This window comes from Sander vitreus, chromosome 15 (assembly GCF_031162955.1).
Source record: "Sander vitreus isolate 19-12246 chromosome 15, sanVit1, whole genome shotgun sequence".
NCBI lineage: Eukaryota > Metazoa > Chordata > Actinopteri > Perciformes > Percidae > Sander > Sander vitreus.
In genome coordinates, this window is record NC_135869.1 from 19848907 (window position 1) to 19868961 (window position 20055).

Consider the following 20055-nt stretch of genomic DNA (forward strand, 5'->3'; position numbering starts at 1 on the left):
TTAATGATAATATAACAGTTGTAATTGGGCCATTCTGCATAAAGAGCCATTTTAAAGTACATTTTGAATTCAAGACTTAATTCCACTGACTGGAATAAATGTGTTTATTGCTTTTTCCAAAGAACACTTTTTGTAAGATTGTACTTCACATGCAAAAGAGCATTCGTGGTATCGAACATTTAATGCTTGACAAACCAAGAAGTAGATAATGCTTTGCTCACAAAATGCTTTTCAATAAAAAGGAAGAAATAAAAAGCACTTGCGCCGAAGTTTACATCAAACTAACAGCTTCCAAGCAAATATGAAAAGAAATGCCACAAGGGAACAGTCCTAAATAAAGCATTGATTTGAATCTTTACATAGAAATTAGTCGTCAATTTACAGAAATGTTACACATATTCCAACATTTGTTCCTCAAGCAGCTCCCTGTCTTGTTAAAATCTTTGAATTTTAACACTTTATGAAATTGAGGTTTTTACATGAATATATTACAACATAATACTAAATAAGCTCTAAAACTCAGATTTACAGATGACCAAATGTATTTCTCATTGATTTAAAATCATTCAATTAATGGCCATATATTACTTACAACTATCACACCAATATCATCCAGACAAACCAAATACAACTACATGAAGTTTATAGCCATATCAGGGCTGAATATAGGGATATGTGCCTTGACTGAGAGTAAATGTAGTATGTAGTAGCGACTTAAGGTAGATCCTTAAGTCGCTTTAAAATTGAATTGCAGATATTTTCTGTAGTACTCTAGTATTATTGACAGGCTGCAGTTTTGAAAGCAGTTAAACAGTCAGCATGAGTGCACTGGACATCACTCCTTGGGAACCCGGAAGCCATCTTTTTCTTTCCGGAGACTTCTCATGGTTTCGACCGGGTTTATCTGCTTTACGTGGTCTTGCACGGACTTCTCTCTGCATTAAACATCAAAGAACTGTAACTAGCTCTAAACAAACTACACGGACATATACATGTGTTGTAAGTAAATAAAATATAACTAATAGTTAAATCATGCTCTACATACTTTACTCTCATAAAGGGGTTAAATGTGAATTCCTCTGCCAAAGTGGACGGGATGGTAGGTTCTCCATTGCTGCATTTCTCCTACAGAAATTCAAACAGACGTTTTTTTGATTTTCAGTTTCAGGGGTTGATCATCTGATTGAGGCATCTCATTGCTTTGATGTGACACGTCAGTCAAATACCTTTGCCCAAGCTAGCTTCTTCTGAATGACTTCATTGTCTGGTTCCACGTAACGGGCAAATTTCAGATTGCTGACGGTGTACTCGTGACCGCAGTAAACGCGCTTAAAACAAAACACACCATTGTTAGTCAGTCTGCCATACAGCTTAGGTATACTTTATCAGAAGATCTATACTTTATCAGAAGATCTCTCTCTCTCTCTCTCTCTCTCATTTTCAACACCCAGAATGGAAAATCTTAAAGACATTTTCAATAATACACTTCACACTGACGTTACAGATGGAGTACATATATTTACCGTTTCAGGAGGCAGGCTGCCCAGAATTTCTATCAAGGCTTTGTACATCTGCTCTGCTGTACCCTCGAAGAATTTACCACAACCAGCCATAAACAGCGTGTCCCCTGCATGAAAAAAAATAAAATAAAAGAGTGTCCCTTAGGGCATTAAAAAAGGTCACACATACAGAGCTTGCATCAATACCTATTGATCAATTTTTTTACAGATTTAAGGCTTTTGTCAGAGACTTCATTGTCTCCTGGTATTTATTTATGCAGTACATCTGCAGATTACATTTCACTAGAATTATACCTTGTACGGTTTCTTGTGAAGAATAAAACTGATGGATCTGATTAGACATACCTGTGAAAACAGCTGGTGGCTCGGTGCTGTTTTCTTTTGTCACATAGTAGCAGATGTGACCAGTTGTGTGACATGGTGTGTACAGGCATTTGACATTGAGTGATCCAACCTGGGAAAGAAAGACACCGGTGAGCAAACATCATTTGAGGCTTATGAATAGATAGTTTGATGGTCTTACTTTGAGATTGTTGGAATGAGAAACTTTCTTTGTAATAGCATCAATTCTGTCATCTCCTCCATAGACCCTCAGTCCTGGCATTAGCTTTACCATCTTCTCATTTCCACTAGCATGATCCCTGAGGGGGGGGGGGGAAATTGATCAGTGTATTGTTACTATTCCTCAGCAAACGTTTTATGCAGATATAATGGTTTCTTAGCATACTGGCCTTTTTGGCTGGTTAGCTTGAGAGTTTTCAGAATTCTGAAAGAAGGTTAAGTCCGCACAACAGCTCAATGGTCCGAAAAAAATATTTTAATAGCGCAAAATAGGCACTGAACTCTTGAGCTGACTTTACCTTCTTTCTACATTTACTTTTGTCCTACACCAGCAACTACTTGGATGTGCACTACATCGTCTTTTTCTTAACTAGTTTTCAGAATTCTCTCAAGAATATAGTAAACAAATGATAGCCATTGTAACACTATGTGTAAAATAAAACATTAACTTAACTTGTAGCTTACCAGTGGTGATGAGTGGTCAGAATTGTTGTGAGTTTTACGCCATGTTTTCTGACAGCTTCCACAACCTGTTGAAAGCAGGAAAGGGTCAAACTGCAGTAGTGCCTAAATGATTAATCAAAAGAAAATTAATCACCAACAAATTTTGGCAAAAAAAAATTGCTTAAAACCTTTATCCAGCAAAAGTGCAAAATCTGCGTTGGTTCTGGCTTTTCATATGTGAAGATATGCTGTATTGTTTCTGTTTTATATCATTACAAATTGAATATCTGTGGGTTTGGGAGTGAAGAACTTGTATTGCGCCCAGAAAATCCCTGATGGGAATTATTCACTATGTTTTGACATTTTACAGACTAAAAGATTAGTCAAAAGAACAATATACAGCAATAATCATTAGCTGTAACCCTAAATGGAAGTCTTTGCAAAGGATATTACTGTACCTTTACTTAAGTAAGATTTTGAATGCAGGATTGCAAATAAAAGTACTGCACTGGATTATTAATGCAAAAACAGCTAGCAGCCTTTTGATGTGGCAACTGGTCAAAGATGTGAAGCTAATTTTAACTACTTTATAAAATAGTGGTTAGTTTAATAATACAGCAAAGGTAACTGTCCAATAGTAGTAGAAGTATAAAGGTGACATAGAATGGAAATGCTTGAGTAAAGGCACCTCAAAAGTACTACAATATAATACACAAACCTTTATTGGCTCCACAGGGTCAACAATAGCTGCTTCTCTGGAGTCCACATCAATCAGGAGGTACATGTAGTTGTCACTGAGTGCAGGGAGAAGTTCAATCCTCATATTTGCTTGTTCTACCAGAGAGGATTTCCTCACAGCGCTGTGAAGGAGGGCAGCTGCTTGGGCCTTGACTTCCACAGGTGCTTCATGAGAAGATACAAGTCAATATTCTCATATTATTATCACTACTAGCATAATGTTTACAGCTTTACATTTACGTATTATACTATATGTACTTTTCGTATTGTGTTACTGTACTACTCTAGGTGCCTCTGCAAATTGCCCCTTGGGTACAAATAACGTGTGTTTAGATATAGACTAGTCTCGCTTTTACTGACATGAGGACACTCTCTGTTAGTCTTAAATAATTCATTTTATTCCTCTGTCTTCATGACAGGCACCCTTTCCCTAGAAATATTATTTTATGCAGCCACAAACAACACCAGGAAACGAATGGCATTAAACCGTGACGTTAGTCATTGGCTGGACAAGTATGAACCTGTAAATTAAGCTAACACGACAACAACATAAAGTAAACAACGTTAGCTTCAATGCTAACTTTAAAAATGCATTCATTTTTTTCACCTAGCTAACTAGCTGCCACAGCATTGATCTAACTTGACTGTTAATGGGGATTGCTGTATGTAATTAGCTGCATGTGTTTGCTAAAACAGGCCAGCTGTGCTCACGACCCTCCTCTTCAGACACGACAAAAGAAAAACATTAGCCATTCGTAACTAGTTTACGTTCATGTAAATGCACAAGCTAACATGCTAAGGTAGATGTTTGCATAGTGACAAATCGTGACCACTTACCAAATTTGAAGGCTGTTGCAGCTCCAAGCAGAGTGCAGGCACTCCCTACTAGTGACTTGAATAACATAGCAACAGCAGATAAAGCGTTATCGCATTCACGTAAACCAGAAAAGTTTAGTTCGGTTTAGTTCCGCGTCCGTCCCTTTTCAACTTTAACCTCCCAGGCTCCACCAATCAAGTCTGGGGGAGTAGATCAGGAATATTCAGTTAAAAAACACAAATACATTGGTTATTTCCACATGTTTGAACGACGAATCCATCAAGATACAGTATGGTATATGTGGGGGATATTTATTTGATATTTTAGTCCTGATAAACTTCTTAACTAGATTGATATAACAGCTTTAACTTGATTTTTTGAGTTTACTGTATGTCCTTTCAGGCTTGCCGTAGGTTAATAATCTCGCTTCTGGGACCGTCTGGGACCAGTGTCGGTCAAAGTTTGGTTTAAGTGGTGCTGACAGCTTCAGACTGGCTCAAACGTTCACATTTCTCCACAATGACAACACGAAATATATCTCGATTCTGGGAATGGGGGAGGAAGATAATTTGTGTAGGGAGAAACTATGCCGACCACGCCAAAGAGCTGAAAAATGCGATTCCTACAGAGCCCGTCCTATTCCTTAAACCACCTTCTGCATATGTAAGAGAGGGCTCCTCCATCCTGGTGCCCCTGTACTCCAGTAACCTGCACCATGAAGTGGAGTTAGGAGTGGTCATCGGGAAAGGGGGCACGACCATTCCTCAGTCCACCGCTATGGAGCACGTTGCAGGCTACGCTCTGTGCTTGGACATGACAGCCCGGGACGTCCAAGACGAGTGCAAGTCCAAGGGTCTGCCCTGGACCAGGGCTAAAGCTTTTAACACCTCCTGTCCCATCAGCGAGTTCATCCCCAAAGAGCGCATCCCTGACCCGGGGAACGTGAAGCTGTGGCTTAAGGTGAACGACCAGCTGCGGCAGAACGGCTGCACCTCCCAGATGATTTTCTCCATCCCCTATCTTATCAGCTACATCAGCGAGTTCATCACCCTGGAGGAGGGGGATCTGATCCTGACCGGGACCCCGAAAGGAGTCTCCGCCGTGCAGCAGCATGATGAGCTGCAGGCTGGGATCGAGGACATTGTCACCATGAGCTTCAGAGTGGACAGACAACACCAGTAGTAAAAACAAAAAAACAAGAATGACTTCAGGCGAAATAAATACACAGATTCATGAAAAGAGAGTGTTTTATTTGAAGATTGAACGTAATTATTTTTAAATATTTTTTTAATATCTGTGTGGATCAGCAGATGGCAGTGCTGTACCATCAGCATCATATTTCTGATGCTGCATTGTAGCCAGTACTTGAATAAAACACAGTTTGGTAACATTGATTGATTTCATGAGTACACTTATGATCATTAGCTCCTTAAACCAGGGATTGTGAAAAGCATGTTATTAAGTAAAGTTAAAATAAAAATGTATAATCAGCAAAACGATCAAAGGGTATGTTATTATTATTATTGAAGACTGACCTGCCAATGTTGTACTTTTATATATAACATTACTAGATTGATATGCATTAAGAAGTATTCTTAAAAATCTTATAATCTGTATATACTGAGTTAAATACAGTCGTGGTGTGATGTCAGTAAAAGTACCGATACGACAGTGTAGAAGTACTATGTTAAATTTACTTGAGTAGAAGTACAAAAGTATTTGTAAGTAATTGTTGATTATGTTTTGTATTAAACATCTGACTCAGCAAAGTTATTAGTAACTAAAGCTGCCAACAAAATATAGTGTAGAAGAAGTATTTCCCTCTGAAATGTAGTGGAGAAGATGTTTAAGCTTCAATACATTACTACTGATTTAATACAGTCATACAGCATCCGTTATACCCAAATAGTCATGATACTACTGATACAGAAGTAGAGTAAATACATATTGGGATTATAGTGATAGTCTAATAATAGCAGTATAAAGAACCAACATCTATAGCATTTTCAACTTTTCATACTATATGCATTACTATATTTTCACTAGGGTGATGTACTTATGATGAGGATATTTACAGTCACATTAGGCATCACAGTCTGAATTAATGCAATGTTCCCGTCACAGTCTGAATTAATGCAATGTTCCCGTCAGTAGCTTAAATGTAAAGTAGAGTTTATCCCAGACGAGTTCAAGTTGAGAAAATAGTCATGTTAGTGAGGGAGTTTCGAGGACTGAGGGTTTGGCATTGGCTACATGTGGTTATTTGTAAATTTGGAACACATTTTGCTGCTAGTTGGATTAGCTGAGATGTATTTTCTACAGAAAGTTTGATGGACCACGTTTTGATACATTATGTAACTACACAGTGAACCCTGTTGCCTCTTTAATGTATGTTGTCTGGTTAGACCTTCAACAATGCACTAAAAAGACTCCCCTAGCCATAGTATTTCTGTTCTTCCAGTATAATTTTGACTTTCAGGCTGTGAATCTTTATCATAACCACATTCTTCCTGCACTGTTTAACATCTGTTCCAGGTTCAATTACAATTCTTCCACAGGCGTCTCTGTTTTCAGGATCAATCAGAGCCTCCACCAACCTGTCCCAGGCCAGTCTGCAGTAACCCGAGTCTGTGTACATCATCTTCCCACACCTGTGGGGCATGCTATCTCCAAGACTCACAGGACCCAAGCCCTGGCCCTGGGGGGACTCTGTGGTTATATGTGTCCATCATCAGAGCAGTTATGACAGATTCAATTAGATTTGGTATCTGGGAAATGTAGTCGTGGCCTGTTTTTTTTTAGAACATGGTTAGAGCAGTGCACAGTGTGGCATGTGCACACAGGTGTCGTCTTTTATGAGATATGAATCATACTGTTCATTGTCCCTGTTTGACTGAAGGTATTACACCCTTAAAGGTTTTAACAATGGCTTCAAAGCTCGTGCTCAGCTCTGGTTTTGCGTTCACCACATGAAGTGTGTTGTCATCGAGCAGGAGTCTGCTGAGGTATATTTAACATTTTCAAGGGAGAGGATTATGTGGAGACCACAGTCTTCCGATCTAACACACACCAATGATGTCACCTGTGTCATGAAATCAAGCCAGCTGGTAACTGTGCAACAGAGAAATCTGAGGGAATTCTCTCATAAACAGAGTCAATTTTCTACCCCATCCTATCTAATACTGAGAAAAACATGGCATAAAGATACATTTTTACCTTGAGATTTACACTGAAATATCTCAACAACCATTAAATAGATTGGCACAAACTTTGGTACACATATTTGTGATTCCCAGATGATAAATCCTAATGACTTTGATGATCTGACCTTTCTCACAATGAGGTTTACATTTGTGACTTTGAGTGAAATGTCTCAACTACTATTAGACGAATTGCCAATAAATTTGGTGAACATATTTACGTCGCCCTCAGGATAAATTGTGATCACTTTGGTGATCCCCTGGCTTTTCATCTAGTGACATCATCAAGTCAAATTTTGTATTCTCCAATACTTTTTATTTATATACATTTTTTAAATATTTGCAAAACTAATGACAACTCCCAATGCCCATTGTGAGCATGCTGGCATATTACACATGTGGGTGCACATATAGACCAAAAGGGACTGTATGATAAGACGGGATACATGAGCGGTTGAATATGTAGTAATATGTAATATGTGACATACTATTACCACCGACATGGTCAAACATCTGTTAGTAGCCATCAGCTTAGCAGTAGTTTTAGTGCAGAAGTAGCCCATTTATCCTGCTGGAGGTTACTGGGTCAAATCTCTCAGGTTCACACGGAAAACAATTTGAACATGGTTACGGGCTTGAAGATGTATCCACGGTTTATATGGATTCTGAAGGGAAGTACGATTTTGTACCTTTTTCTTTCTTTCTTTCTTTCTTTTTCTCACAATAAATCCCAGTTAAGTTAATCTTCATATAAAGAAACATGTAAAGAGAAACACACAACAGTATCTTTTTGTCCATGAATTGCACAAATGCTAACTCATACCGTCCTTAGATGACAGAAAGTTAATTTTAAAAGATTTTGCACTGACCTTTTTTTGGTGGATTAAAGCACCAGCTCATGACATGAAATTTATGGCAAGAAGGTCCAACATGTGAAAGTGATTTACAACTTGGCAGTGTGTGTTCAGAAAATGACCATTCGTGATGCCTTGCTTTGCGTGCTGCACTGTATGTCACTAGACAGTGATGTGGTGTGGCCATTCTTAGAAAGAAACCACCAACACACACAACCATTGGAAGGACTGAGTCAGACAGGATGAATATGACACATCGCATCAATAAGATACACACTCACATGGGCAGGAAATTGATTTTATTTCATTTTTGGAAAGACAGAAGGGCTGCTGCGTGTCTGCACTGTATGTATGTTTAAGTTTACATCCTACATGTCAACCCCGTGCTTACAGTGAATACACCTTGAAGTTGTCCTTACCCCACATTTTTCAAAAATCATTGACACGTCTTGACTTGTTCTTCTGTATGTAACAATTACAGTGCACGTAATTAATCAATGTCATACTATATGGACAAGTGGGTGGTTGGCAATTAATAACACCATGGAGCAAATCAAAAAACAATTTGTGATTTTCTTTTAAAGTAAAACTTAAGGGCTGTAATTCCTTCGTAGAATAATGAATGGGGTCTTTGGCAAATTAAAAGAAACCATGCATGAAGGCCAGGTGCGAGCCTCTTTCATTCAGGGTGATTGACTGCACGTAGTGTGTTAACATTTTGTTTGAAGATGCAGGTGGAAAGCAAAGTGGGTAGTGTGCCATGGAACATACTGTAGGTTTACCAACTAAACACAGAATTTCATTTAAGAATGCTTCTTCTATACAGTGTTTAAAGTTCCATACGAATAAGGATGTTTCCAGAAGAGTTGTATTTTGAATGTAAGAATGCAGTTTTAATTCATAGTGTAAAAGGTTTCCATCCATTGGTATTTTGCTGACTAAAATGGCAACAGAAGTATGCAAAAACATTGTTATAAAATGCTATTGTAAAAGTTCCTAATGCCAAATCCCTACAAAAGTTCCCCAATTTGAGTTGAGCTACCATGAACATTTGTAAATCTCTCTAACCCAAATTACTCTTGCATCAATTAAAGCTGGAGTCACCATTTTACAAGATGCTGTGAGGCCTAAACCACAGAGAAGAGAGAAAATCCCCGAGCATCTCTTCCCTGAATCGAAGGAGACTGCGGTATGGGTGGAAAATGTGTGGAGTCCTCAGTATGAACCGTCTTCATTTGTGGCTCCTCAAAGGGAAACCGCTTTTACACTCTAATCCTACTTTTTATCTGTTGTGTAGCAATCATTCCCCCCTTTCCTTCAACGCAACTTTCAGAGTGGTTCATCCTTCCCTTGGGGTGTTTCTGATTAGTCTGCCATGTGCCCATTATTCCCAAACAAGAGTCACCGCACAAAATATATATCCCTCATCACGCCTAATCTCAAATGGTCACAGTGGCCAGTAACTCAATCCACATTGGGCTATTTTCACTCATGCAAACAAATCCACAATGGTTGGAATTGATGGCATGCATTAAATTGTATGCTCAAAATCCTTGGAAGCTGCATGCCAGCCAAAGCTAAACAAATTACTGTTCCCATGAGAAGGGAAGATTTTGAGTTTTATGGCCCTGTGATTTATTGTCCATGCATTTCAGTTGTTTTAAGCAATTGTAATACAGCATATCCTGGATTTCAAACAATTTTTTGGAGAAAAGTGTATTGTTTCTCTATCTGGATTTGGTGTAGGTGTTGAGTCTGAAATCTCTTTTTCAAATTTAAAGTATGTATTTAAAATATGTATTTTTGATTTTGGGGTGAATTGTCCCTTTAAATGGTTACATCCAAACTTTCCCTCAATGTAAAAAGGAATCAACACTAAACCTTAAAGGATAAGTCATATCTACATATTTTACTTATTGCCTTCTCTTATCCTTCACTTGCAATGGGTTATATCATGTATGTATTTTGTTTACAATCTGATGAACAATGCATGGTTGTGGTTATTAAGGTAAAATGATACAGCATGTTTTTGAGATATTGTAAAAATGTTTTGATATTTATTACAATACTCAAAATTGTTTATATATTATACTAGGCCTTAGACTGGGTAAACCCAGTCCGATCTGCCGGCGATTTGATTTCGCCCTGCAGCTCAGGCTGGACACCTGTACGTTTATCTATCCTGCTTCCGTTACAAATTTGCGGGAACCAATCACAAACTGGCTTATCCACCTGGCGCGCTATTGGCGACCAAGCAGCTTTTTGTTTACATTCAACAAGCCGGCCACCGAAGCGCAGCAGTCCATGGCAGCGACCCGTTGATGCCGCTGTCGCTGCTACGTCACCCGGATCGTTGGTCTGATTGGTTGAAGGACAATCCAATTGCGTCCAGAGTCATTTGAACTATGCCCGTTGATCACGCCTCTTGTGCAGAGAAAATACAGAGCAGACTCCCCAGACTAATGTTAAATCTTAAAAGATTGAGCTTGGTCTGGTGATAGCCAGACTAACTAGGCCTACTATAAAGTTGAATCCTCAAATAAATTTGTAATGGAAAAGTAAGACATTTACGCAGCTGCAGTGAGGATGTCTGGAACTGTGACAGCACCGTACTCTATTGAATCAAATCAAATCGTGAATTTTGTGAATTGGCGTACACCTACAATATTGATGACAGAGTCATAAAACATGACTAAGTGCTGGTGGTCTCTACAGGGCAATCTATGCAAAGACAGACCAGAAGGAATACTGTAAGGCTTGTTTGCTTAGATCACAGAGTTGGATGAAGTTATGGTTTATTAGATATGCAGTAGCTAATTTTGATGAACACCAACGTACATCTTTACGTCTTGCTTTAACAGAACGCATTCTCAATCATTCCTACGTTATACTCGCTCTTTCTTCTTTCACCTCAATTGGATTTAGCACATCATTACCAGTGTTTAGTGACAACCGTAAATTATGCCGAATGTCCTGCTGATTTAATGAAACTTAACGTCTGGGCCAGTCCTGCGAACACTGACACTAACATCTTTCGCAGATGGCAGAATGGGAAATCAGTCAATTTTAATGCCTGCTGCTGCGCTGGCACAGCGAAAAGGCAGCTATCACTATGGCTGGTAATAAAAGTTGGCACAGATGAAGTGAGGCAAGCACATTTAACTTTTAGAGAGACCCACTAAAAACTAATGCCAGACATATAAAACAGAGGGGGAATGTGACAGAAATATTGACTAAAATTAGAGAAGGCAAGATGTATGCAAAGAGCCAAAAGCAATGGGTGTATGTGCATGCAAACTTGCAGGTACAGTATACACTAGCACGCTAATGCAAGCAGCTACTACGTTTCCACAAACAAAGCTCAATGTTGATAGTTTTGATTGAATATTTTTGGTTTAATCATTGAATGTGAGCACTGGTCACGCATATTTCCATCCATTGTTACGAACAAACAAAAACATCTGCAGCTCAGTGTATTTTTCAGATCTTAACTGGGTTCCTTTTTTTTGGGTTGTTCCATCCAACAGATGTTTTTTTTCTTCTTCTTCTTCCATACAGGATAGTGTATACGATAAAAGAGAAGGGCTTTGCTGCTAATTCTAAACCCAGAGAGGAAGAAGGGGGGCTTTCTGAGTGAACTGACATCTTTCATAATTAAAGGCCACAGCAGCGCACTGGCCTCAGACTGTACATGTGGTCTCACTGTGTGGAAGTGGCGATAGGGAAAAGCAGTGTGAGAGATAAAGAGAGGGAAGAGTGAGATTTCGGAGCTAAAGTTTGAAAGCATAAATAAAGTGTGGGAAAGAAAGAGAGAAAGACATTTTGGTCAATTAGATTTGACCACCGTTAATATAATATATCCATGGGCAGCACTAACAGGGTTACCATGGAAGAACTGACCATTCACTAAGCCCGCCTCCCTTAGTTAATGTTGCTATGCCTGTCAAGCTTTACGTGGATTAGAATAGGCATAGGTTTCAGATACACTTATTGGATTAGGTTTACTTTTTGAGGGCCAAATGTATATCATTCTTCTAGCAGTCTTTGTAGAAACATCGTCATCGTCATCAGTTTGCTTGATAACTTTACAGTAACACATGAAATGAAAAAAGATGAAACATTGTACTCGGGATGTCATGTCAGATACAGCTTTACTTCACAACCCAAAGCATCAGAATTACAGTTTTAAACACACCACTGTGCTTTGTGTACCTTACATATGGAGTTTTAAATAGTTGAAAACAATCACAGATCAAAACAGTAATGTATTTAAGTGAGTAACAGTGGATACAGTTAGTACTGTTCAAGGCAATTAAAATATGTGCGGCTTTGAGAGGAGAAATATCTACAAATGCCTATAAATGGAATGTGTGTTTGTTTGGTTTCTCATGATTGTGACACATTTAATATTTACAGATGAGGTATCATTGGTATATCAACTGCAATGTACAGAGAAATACCCTGCAACATCAAACTAAGATATGTAGCATTTCAAAGGACATCTGGAAAAATTATATGCAGTCAAAGTAACACTGCTAATAATTAAGAAGAGATTGGTGTATCATGGAGTATGACATTTTTTCCAATGTCCTGTCAATGAAAACATAATTCAGTTTTATGTCTTGCCTTGTCGTGTAATAAATACATTTCTTTCATAAAATAAATCTGTAACTGTTGTATTTCAAATCAACAGAAACTATAAATATCAGCTTATTTTATAAACAAAAGTCAAAAATGATATTCAAAGGCAATGTTTTTTCCATCCCTTTGGTGTGTACTTTGCTTCTAACTTCCGCTTAACATTAATCTTTTAATGGTTTAATAAATAAGCCATTAACCATGTAACTTGCATATTGGCAGCACTGTGTTCATGTCGGCTTCTATTCTACAACAAAAAAGTAACAGTTCATGTGCTGCATGTCATGTTGAGTCTATACTGAGGCAGAAGTTGGTGGACTTTGAATTCCTCTACCCAGTCCCTGAGAGCGTTAGTCCTGTGGAGCATTAAACAGTCAAACTGGGTGTGGCCAGGTTGGCTCGGTGGGCAGAGCAGGCGCACATATACTGAGAGGTTTATGCCTCGATGCAGAGGTCCAGGGTTCAAATCCAACCTGTGATGATTTCCTGCATGTCTTCCCTTTCCCACCTAGTTGTCCTCTCAAAAATTAAAGGTGGAAAAGCCCAAAAAATAATCCCTTAAAAACAACAGTCTCATATCTGGGCTATGACAGGAATCTCCCCTATTAGTCCCAACCAAAGTCTTGTCCACTCATCTGGTAGAAAAGGTGGTTGAAGGGCTTATAGAAGTCTCTGAGCCTTTGTAGGATCTCGGATGGGATTTGGGGATGGGGTCTGCCCTTAGACTTACCAAGGCAGCGAGGTCTGCTGCTCCCTTCTGGCTTCTTCAAGCAGGGAAAACCTTTGGTCTGGTTGAAGTAGAAGTGTTTGTCTGAAACAACCCTCTTCAGACCCAGGAAGTCCTGAACTCGGCCCATCTCCCCTGCCGGATCAGACACCAGCCGCTCACCGCTAACAAACAGAAAATGAGACAAGGGGAAGTACTGAAGCCAGTTCTCCAGATGTTTGGCGTAGAGACCGATGCGCACAGCGCTCCATGTGGTGTCAATCACACCTGTGGTGGAGTTTTTTAAAGCCAGGCTCTGGAAGGATGGAAGGCCTGGGTTCTTGGACAGTGTCTGGGTGTAGTCAGATATAGCCCGCGTCACAGGATCCCTGACCACAACAATGAGCTTGGTTTGGCAGTTCATAATGCAGACACGGCTAGGAGCCTCCTTTGTGACAAAGTAGCTGGGGGTCTTCTCCATGGTGATCTGGCCATCCAGGGTCCGAGGCATCAGGTTCCTAAATGAAAAAAAGAAACTGGTCAGATACAGAATTCTGATTCATCTCTCAGAGCCATAATGGTGGAGACTGTTTCACTCTGTAATATATCCAGCTGATGTGTCACAATTTGAAAGCTTGATTATTTGTGCTTTTTTAAAGCCTTAAACAAATAGGCAGTGGAACAAGCTGTAAACACTACACTGACATATTACCATGGCCATATATAGTCGATTTGGCTAACATGCTAGCAGATACACAGCAAAATTTGCGTCCACTTGGAGTCGTGTTTGAGTCCACCGGATAAATGTAAATCCAATGTTAACTCTCCTTTTAGCTCTGTTTATGGTTCACCAACTCCTAGGAGGAAATACTGGGCTCTCCAGCTGCTGAATGCTCCACCGGCTTGTTGTTTACATGTCTGTCTGCTGTTGGGTGCTGGGCAGGTAGTGTACAGTTGGTTTATCAGGGCTTTTTTAAATTGAAAACAGTTGCATTATACACCTGGAAACATTGCTAATCACAGCAGTGAGAGTTAACCAAAAGATTAAAGTTGTGGGACGTAAAACCAAAACAATGAGCTAAAAGACACTAAAACACTCTGTGGAGCTGAAGGAAACGCACAGTTGGGTGATAATTCTCTGTGGGTCCATCACTAAGAGTAACCCCTTTCACATTACACATACATTTGACCAGTTGTTAGGGTATATACATATAAATATAATATATAATAATAATATGTAAATATTGCTTCATGCAGCTTTAAAAAAAAACATTTAGTTAAATTGCACCATTAGTATGCCAATTTAATCACTTGTGGGGGTAGAAACTGATAAAGCTAAAAGAACATCAAAGGGATAACGTAAACACATTATATACGCTAAATGTTAAAGCAGCCCAGTGTGATTAAAGGTCCATACATTGTGCTCATGAACCAGAGCTGCAGACAGCCCATCTGTTGGAGCCTCACTGTAAGGCCTGCACAACAGGACCATCCACTCACTATGGGCCTGATGAGTCAAAACCACAAAGCCTCAAGAACCACTTAACAGCAATTTCCTACAGATTTCCAACCCCCTCCTTTCTTCCTGCAAGAGCAAAGTGGCCCCCCCCAACTACCCTCACCTCTACTACGGGTTCCTACAAGGACTCAAACAGACCAAACAGACCAAAGTCAGGAAGTACAAACAGGATGACAAGCTGCTGAGCTCAGCTAGTGTGTTGAACATATGGCTACAATGAGGAGAGATGCTGTGTAGAATACGGCGGTGAAAAGGCATCAGTTGAATGATGTGCTACTATATTTCAGAAATACATTTTGCATTTTAATCCAATGTATATTAATTTGTAATCTAAACCAATGACCGCAAATCTACTGACATATCTTACATTATACGTCTAAACTTCAAGCACTAACTGCACATCTGCTGTCCTATACACTTTCAGTACTATGTGGCAAACAGGCATTGTGGGTAATGGTATGCGACAGGCGTTGTTTGTGTGTCCACATTGTGGTGGATTTGGATTTCAGAGACAACTTGTTTTGCATGACAAACAGATGCTGATCAATTTTTAAAACAGCAAATGAATTGCCTGTAGTTCATTTACTCAACACATCTTATTTGTTACTGGAAACAGAGAATTTCGTGTGGCTTACTATAAAATAAACAAGTAAAGGAGCCTGCGTGCTTTATTTGTTTCAGATTGGAAGTCTGCAAAAAGTCCAAATGTCAGTGACAAGAAAGAAATTACACTGATGGACATCCAAGAGGCAATTTATTTCAATTTTGGCAGTTGCTCTAGTAAGATTGAAACGCAAACTGTAGTATTCATAATGTAATAGTCCATTAGACCCAGTGTTCGCTTTCAGATGCAGATACTAAAAAACAACAATTGTCAGCCTTTAAGATGAAAAACATTTTTAATCAATTTGATTCAGTTAAAAAAACACACTCTTGTTTACCATGTAGACAGATTGAATGTACCTCTTTAGTGCCATATGCCAAATTTATTAATATTTTCTTAATGTTCCAGCTGAAAGAATGAAATGTGGCAAAGCCTCAATGTGTGAGTTTGTACTCACACATTGAGCCTTTGCCACATTTCATTCTGGATGCTGATGAAACTGACCCTGCAGTAGTTTTAATGTACACAATGCAGTGATTGACTGGGGTTAGGAGCAGCAGTCAGAGATCAAAGTACAGGTTGCACTGACTTCACTCTTGCTCTGAGGTCAAACACAGCACAGTGACCCCTTAGCAGCACTCTGCTGTCATTACATTCAGCAAACCCGCATAATGTTATTTCAAATTGTAGTGGAGCTCTCAAAGGAAAACACTTTCACATTTTGGAAAACACGTTGATAAGAGTTAGATGAGAAAATTGATACCACTCTCATGTCTGTAGCTATGGTAAATATGAAGCTACCGTCAGCAGCCAGTACCAAAGGTAACACAATTCATCTCTAAAGCTTACTAAATAACACATTGTATCTGATTTGTTTAGTCTGTACAAAAACAGAAGTATAAAAGCAACATGTTGTGGTTTAAGGGGGTAGGGGGGTTATGTGCCGGACTATTTCTTGGCCCGGTGCAGTTATTTTCTGTGCCCCATAAAAAATGAAACATGTTGTTTTTTAAACTTTGTTTTTTTTTAACAATTAAACAAATGCAGACATATTGATATTTGTCAGGCTAAGCACTTCTCCCTGTTTCCATTGCTGCACAAGACATAAAGAATATTTTCTTACGAATATATCAATCAGTGTAAACATCAAAGAGCTTTAATGAAGTGCTGGAACAAGGTCATGCACAATACAAATATAATACTGTCAGACAGTGTAGAAGATGAAAAAGAGCTACTTAAAGCTACTTAAGGGAAAATCAAAGGTAAAACTGCATGTTGTATATTTAGTGTGCTGCAACTATGAAGAAACCTTCTCTAGTTCTGTAAATATGACAAAATATTTGTTGTCACATGGAGAGTCCATGACCATAAGTGTGAAAAAGGAAAAAAACATTCCTGTTCCTGTATAAGTTTCAAGTTTCCCCCTTTACTTAAAGTTAAGCCATTTCAATCCACCCCCATCAAATGATCCCCATAATAAAAGACCATTAATTGATTATTATCCAACTACAAGAGCTGCAAATGGCCTGTCGCTGCCTTTCTGTCCCGTTTATCTGTGTCTAATCAATACGTCTGTCTCTATATGACAGATTGTTCACTGTGTACATGCGCTGTGTATGCGCTGTGCATGCACTGTGTGTGTGTGTGTGTGTGTGTGTGTGTGTGTGTGTGTGTGTGTGTGTGTGCATGAGTGCGTTTGTGCACATACACAAATGTAAATGCAGAGGTGTCAGTGTTTACTGATGAGAAAATGAGGGTTCGTCTCCCTCTCTGTCCTCTCCTCTCATCCATACTCCTCTCGATTTGTCCTTCACTCCTTCACATAAGTGTCACTTCAGTAATTGACCATAAGTTGTCTTTCCATACTCATGAATAGTTAATAGTTAATGAATTGTGGCTCCCCCCCCCCTCTCTCCAGGTCCCTATCTCCCTCATCACAATCTGTCTCATTATCAGAGAATCAATAATAGCCATTTTCTATCATAAATCTGCTCCTGTATGTGGTGCCAGGAGAAACTGTAAACAGATCAGAGATGATTAACGTACTGTCAATTTCCCATGCATGTAAACCCAATGTTATGTTATTTATGTAGCTCTTTCATTTGACTTAAGGAAACATGTCTTTTAGTCTACTGTTGTGCAAAGAGAGTAACTCAGAGAATGAAGATGTTTTCTATTTAGCCCAGCATTGGAAAGCCTGGCTGACTAGCCACATTAGTCTGGAACTCCCTGCTGCTTAAAGGATGTAGCACTTTTTCTCCCTTAAGTGCTACACTGCTGATTACACTACTGATATGTTCTAGGCAGTCTGGATCAGAAGATTAAATACTAACCCTGGCAACAAGGATGTGGCCAAGATACTTCCTGCCCCCGAGATTATGGGTTCTCCCGTTGAAGTGCTGCAGCTTCATCCCCTGTAGCGCCCTAATAAAAGGCATTCTGCACAGAAAGTAAAGCTGACTGTAGACAAAAAGATACCAAAAATCCAATTAGCATGCCATTTTCTAACAACAAAAACAGATCTAAACTTTCATGGGTTATTATATTCATTTACTGGATCATATATGCTAAACACTGACTTGCTGAAAGAGACTCTACGTCCAACGATTTCAGAGCTAAAACCCAATTAACGAGGCAGTGGAAAATTAAGGCCGTAAAAAATAAGAGGGGGGCTCACAACAAACTGAAGGAAAACGTTTCCCAGCAGTGCTGCTGTGCTCAGAGGGTGACAGAAGGAGCCTCAGGGCCAGACTGACAGGATGAGTGTGGGAACCTCGATCTACGCCTTCATGCCTGGATGAAACATATGCTGCTAATCTCCAAAAAAACAACAAAAAAGTTCAACGAGCAGTAAATATAGCAGTTGAAAGAATAGTTTGACATTTTGGGAAATGCGCTTATTTGTTTTCTTGCCGGGAGTTAGATGAGAAGGTACCGATCTCTGAAATGAGAGCGCTATCGATCTGTTCATCTAACGCTAGAAAGTTAATAATTGTATTTCCCCAAATGCCAAACCATTATAACCTGGGTGCACTGCAGTGACAAAGCATAAAGGTTCGCTATATGCCAACGTCAACACGCTACTGACGCTACTGTCGATGTGATACAGTCCAAGACCCTGCACGCACACAAAAGGAGTCATGATTGTCTGTGGGATACTAAGGGCGACTGCCGCCATGCTGTCTACGTGTTCTTTGTCTATACAGAAACCTGAGTAAGCGACGAAGCCTCAAACTATAATGGACGCAAAAGTCGGAAAGAATACAAATTAACATACAAAAACCATACGTAGCCTGAGGACGGGCTTGACACTGAGCAACAACATTATAAACATTACCATTACCATCACCTCTCTCCATAGACAGAGAGAGGAAGTGGATGGTTAGATCTCTCTGGGAAACTACATAACTGGCAGAAAGACTGTTGCCACCCACAGATTTAAATACATTGTTATCAGATGGTATATTTCCCTATGAATAATGATGCAGTATTGAGGGAGAGGAGGGTTTTCTCGACAGCAGGTTAGCTGTAGTGCTATTACTCCCACAGAGACTACAGTGTTGTACATTTTCATCTTTGGTGGTTTACAGTAGGATACCATTGCAATGAATTTGAATATCTATGTGTGTAGGAAGGTGGATGGGTAAGGGTTAAAATCATGCACGTGTGTGTGTGTGTGTGTGTGTGTGTGTGTGTGTGTGTGTGTGTGTGTGTGTGTGTGTGTGTGTGTGTGGGCTTTTCTGTAAAGAAGTGAAATATGTGTTGTTGGTCAAGGGCTAATTAGTGACTGCATGGCGTATGAGCATCCAATTACAATTAAGAGACTCAACAGGATGTCAAATCTGTGCTGATTAGTGATGGATGGGTATTGTTTGAAAATGTTCTATATCTGCGTCAATACCAAAACAATATCTTTTTTTTTATTGTTTTGAGTAAAAAATGTTTTTTCTACAAAACTTTTTTTTCTGTTTAACAAAATAGATTGGTCCACCTCTTTGGTTGCGACAGAATATCTCAACAACACCCACTTTTCTGGAAATAGCAGCGCAACTGAGCATGACTACCAAGCATCTGAAACATTTCATTCTGGCCAACTCACACAAAGTATTTTCTTCACTAGCTTACTGTAGTCCGGAGCTAAAACGGCACGACTGACACATTTTACAGGCGCCCCAAAATGCACCACAATGCGCCTCAAATTATTATAATTCCCACCATATGGTGTGTGAGTGTGGGCCTTTTCAAACCTTATAACACCACCTAGACCCAACTCCAGCCAAACCCCACCACCATTAAAACACAGTACAACTCAACACTACAGAGACCACTTCCTGGTCTGTTACACCAATCAGCCGTGTTCAGCCTCTATCACTAATGGCCTCGGGGCTGGACACAGAATGAGGTGTCAGGAAAATCACCCTCGCTCTGGAAAACATTGCATGCGCATTAGAGTC

At 39.5% G+C, this 20055-nt stretch overlaps 3 protein-coding genes across 3 annotated transcripts in view; 1 reads left to right on the forward strand and 2 right to left on the reverse strand.

Moving 5' to 3' along the window:
- Positions 1-86: 86 nt before the first annotated feature.
- On the reverse strand, positions 87-4254 carry LOC144530220 (hydroxyacylglutathione hydrolase, mitochondrial-like). The gene is made up of 9 exons (XM_078269703.1): positions 4101-4254; positions 3244-3428; positions 2547-2611; positions 2044-2161; positions 1866-1974; positions 1524-1627; positions 1227-1328; positions 1046-1125; positions 87-935 (listed from the first exon to the last, which is right to left on the reverse strand). Exons 1-9 carry the CDS (start codon positions 4165-4167, stop codon positions 836-838), a joined length of 930 nt encoding a protein of 309 aa, XP_078125829.1. The 5' UTR covers positions 4168-4254; the 3' UTR covers positions 87-835.
- A 132-nt stretch (positions 4255-4386) lies between these two features.
- fahd1 (fumarylacetoacetate hydrolase domain containing 1) lies at positions 4387-5319 on the forward strand. The gene has a single exon (XM_078269704.1). It carries the CDS (start codon positions 4600-4602, stop codon positions 5260-5262), a length of 663 nt encoding a protein of 220 aa, XP_078125830.1. The 5' UTR covers positions 4387-4599; the 3' UTR covers positions 5263-5319.
- Positions 5320-12268: 6949 nt separating this feature from the next.
- The window catches only part of LOC144529922 (heparan sulfate glucosamine 3-O-sulfotransferase 6-like), a 13043-nt gene continuing 5256 nt past the window's right edge, over positions 12269-20055 (reverse strand). The window contains exon 2 of the mRNA XM_078269296.1: positions 12269-13996. Coding sequence (XP_078125422.1) covers positions 13378-13996 — 619 coding nt within the window. The 3' untranslated portion in view covers positions 12269-13377. The remainder of the gene's footprint in view (positions 13997-20055) is intronic.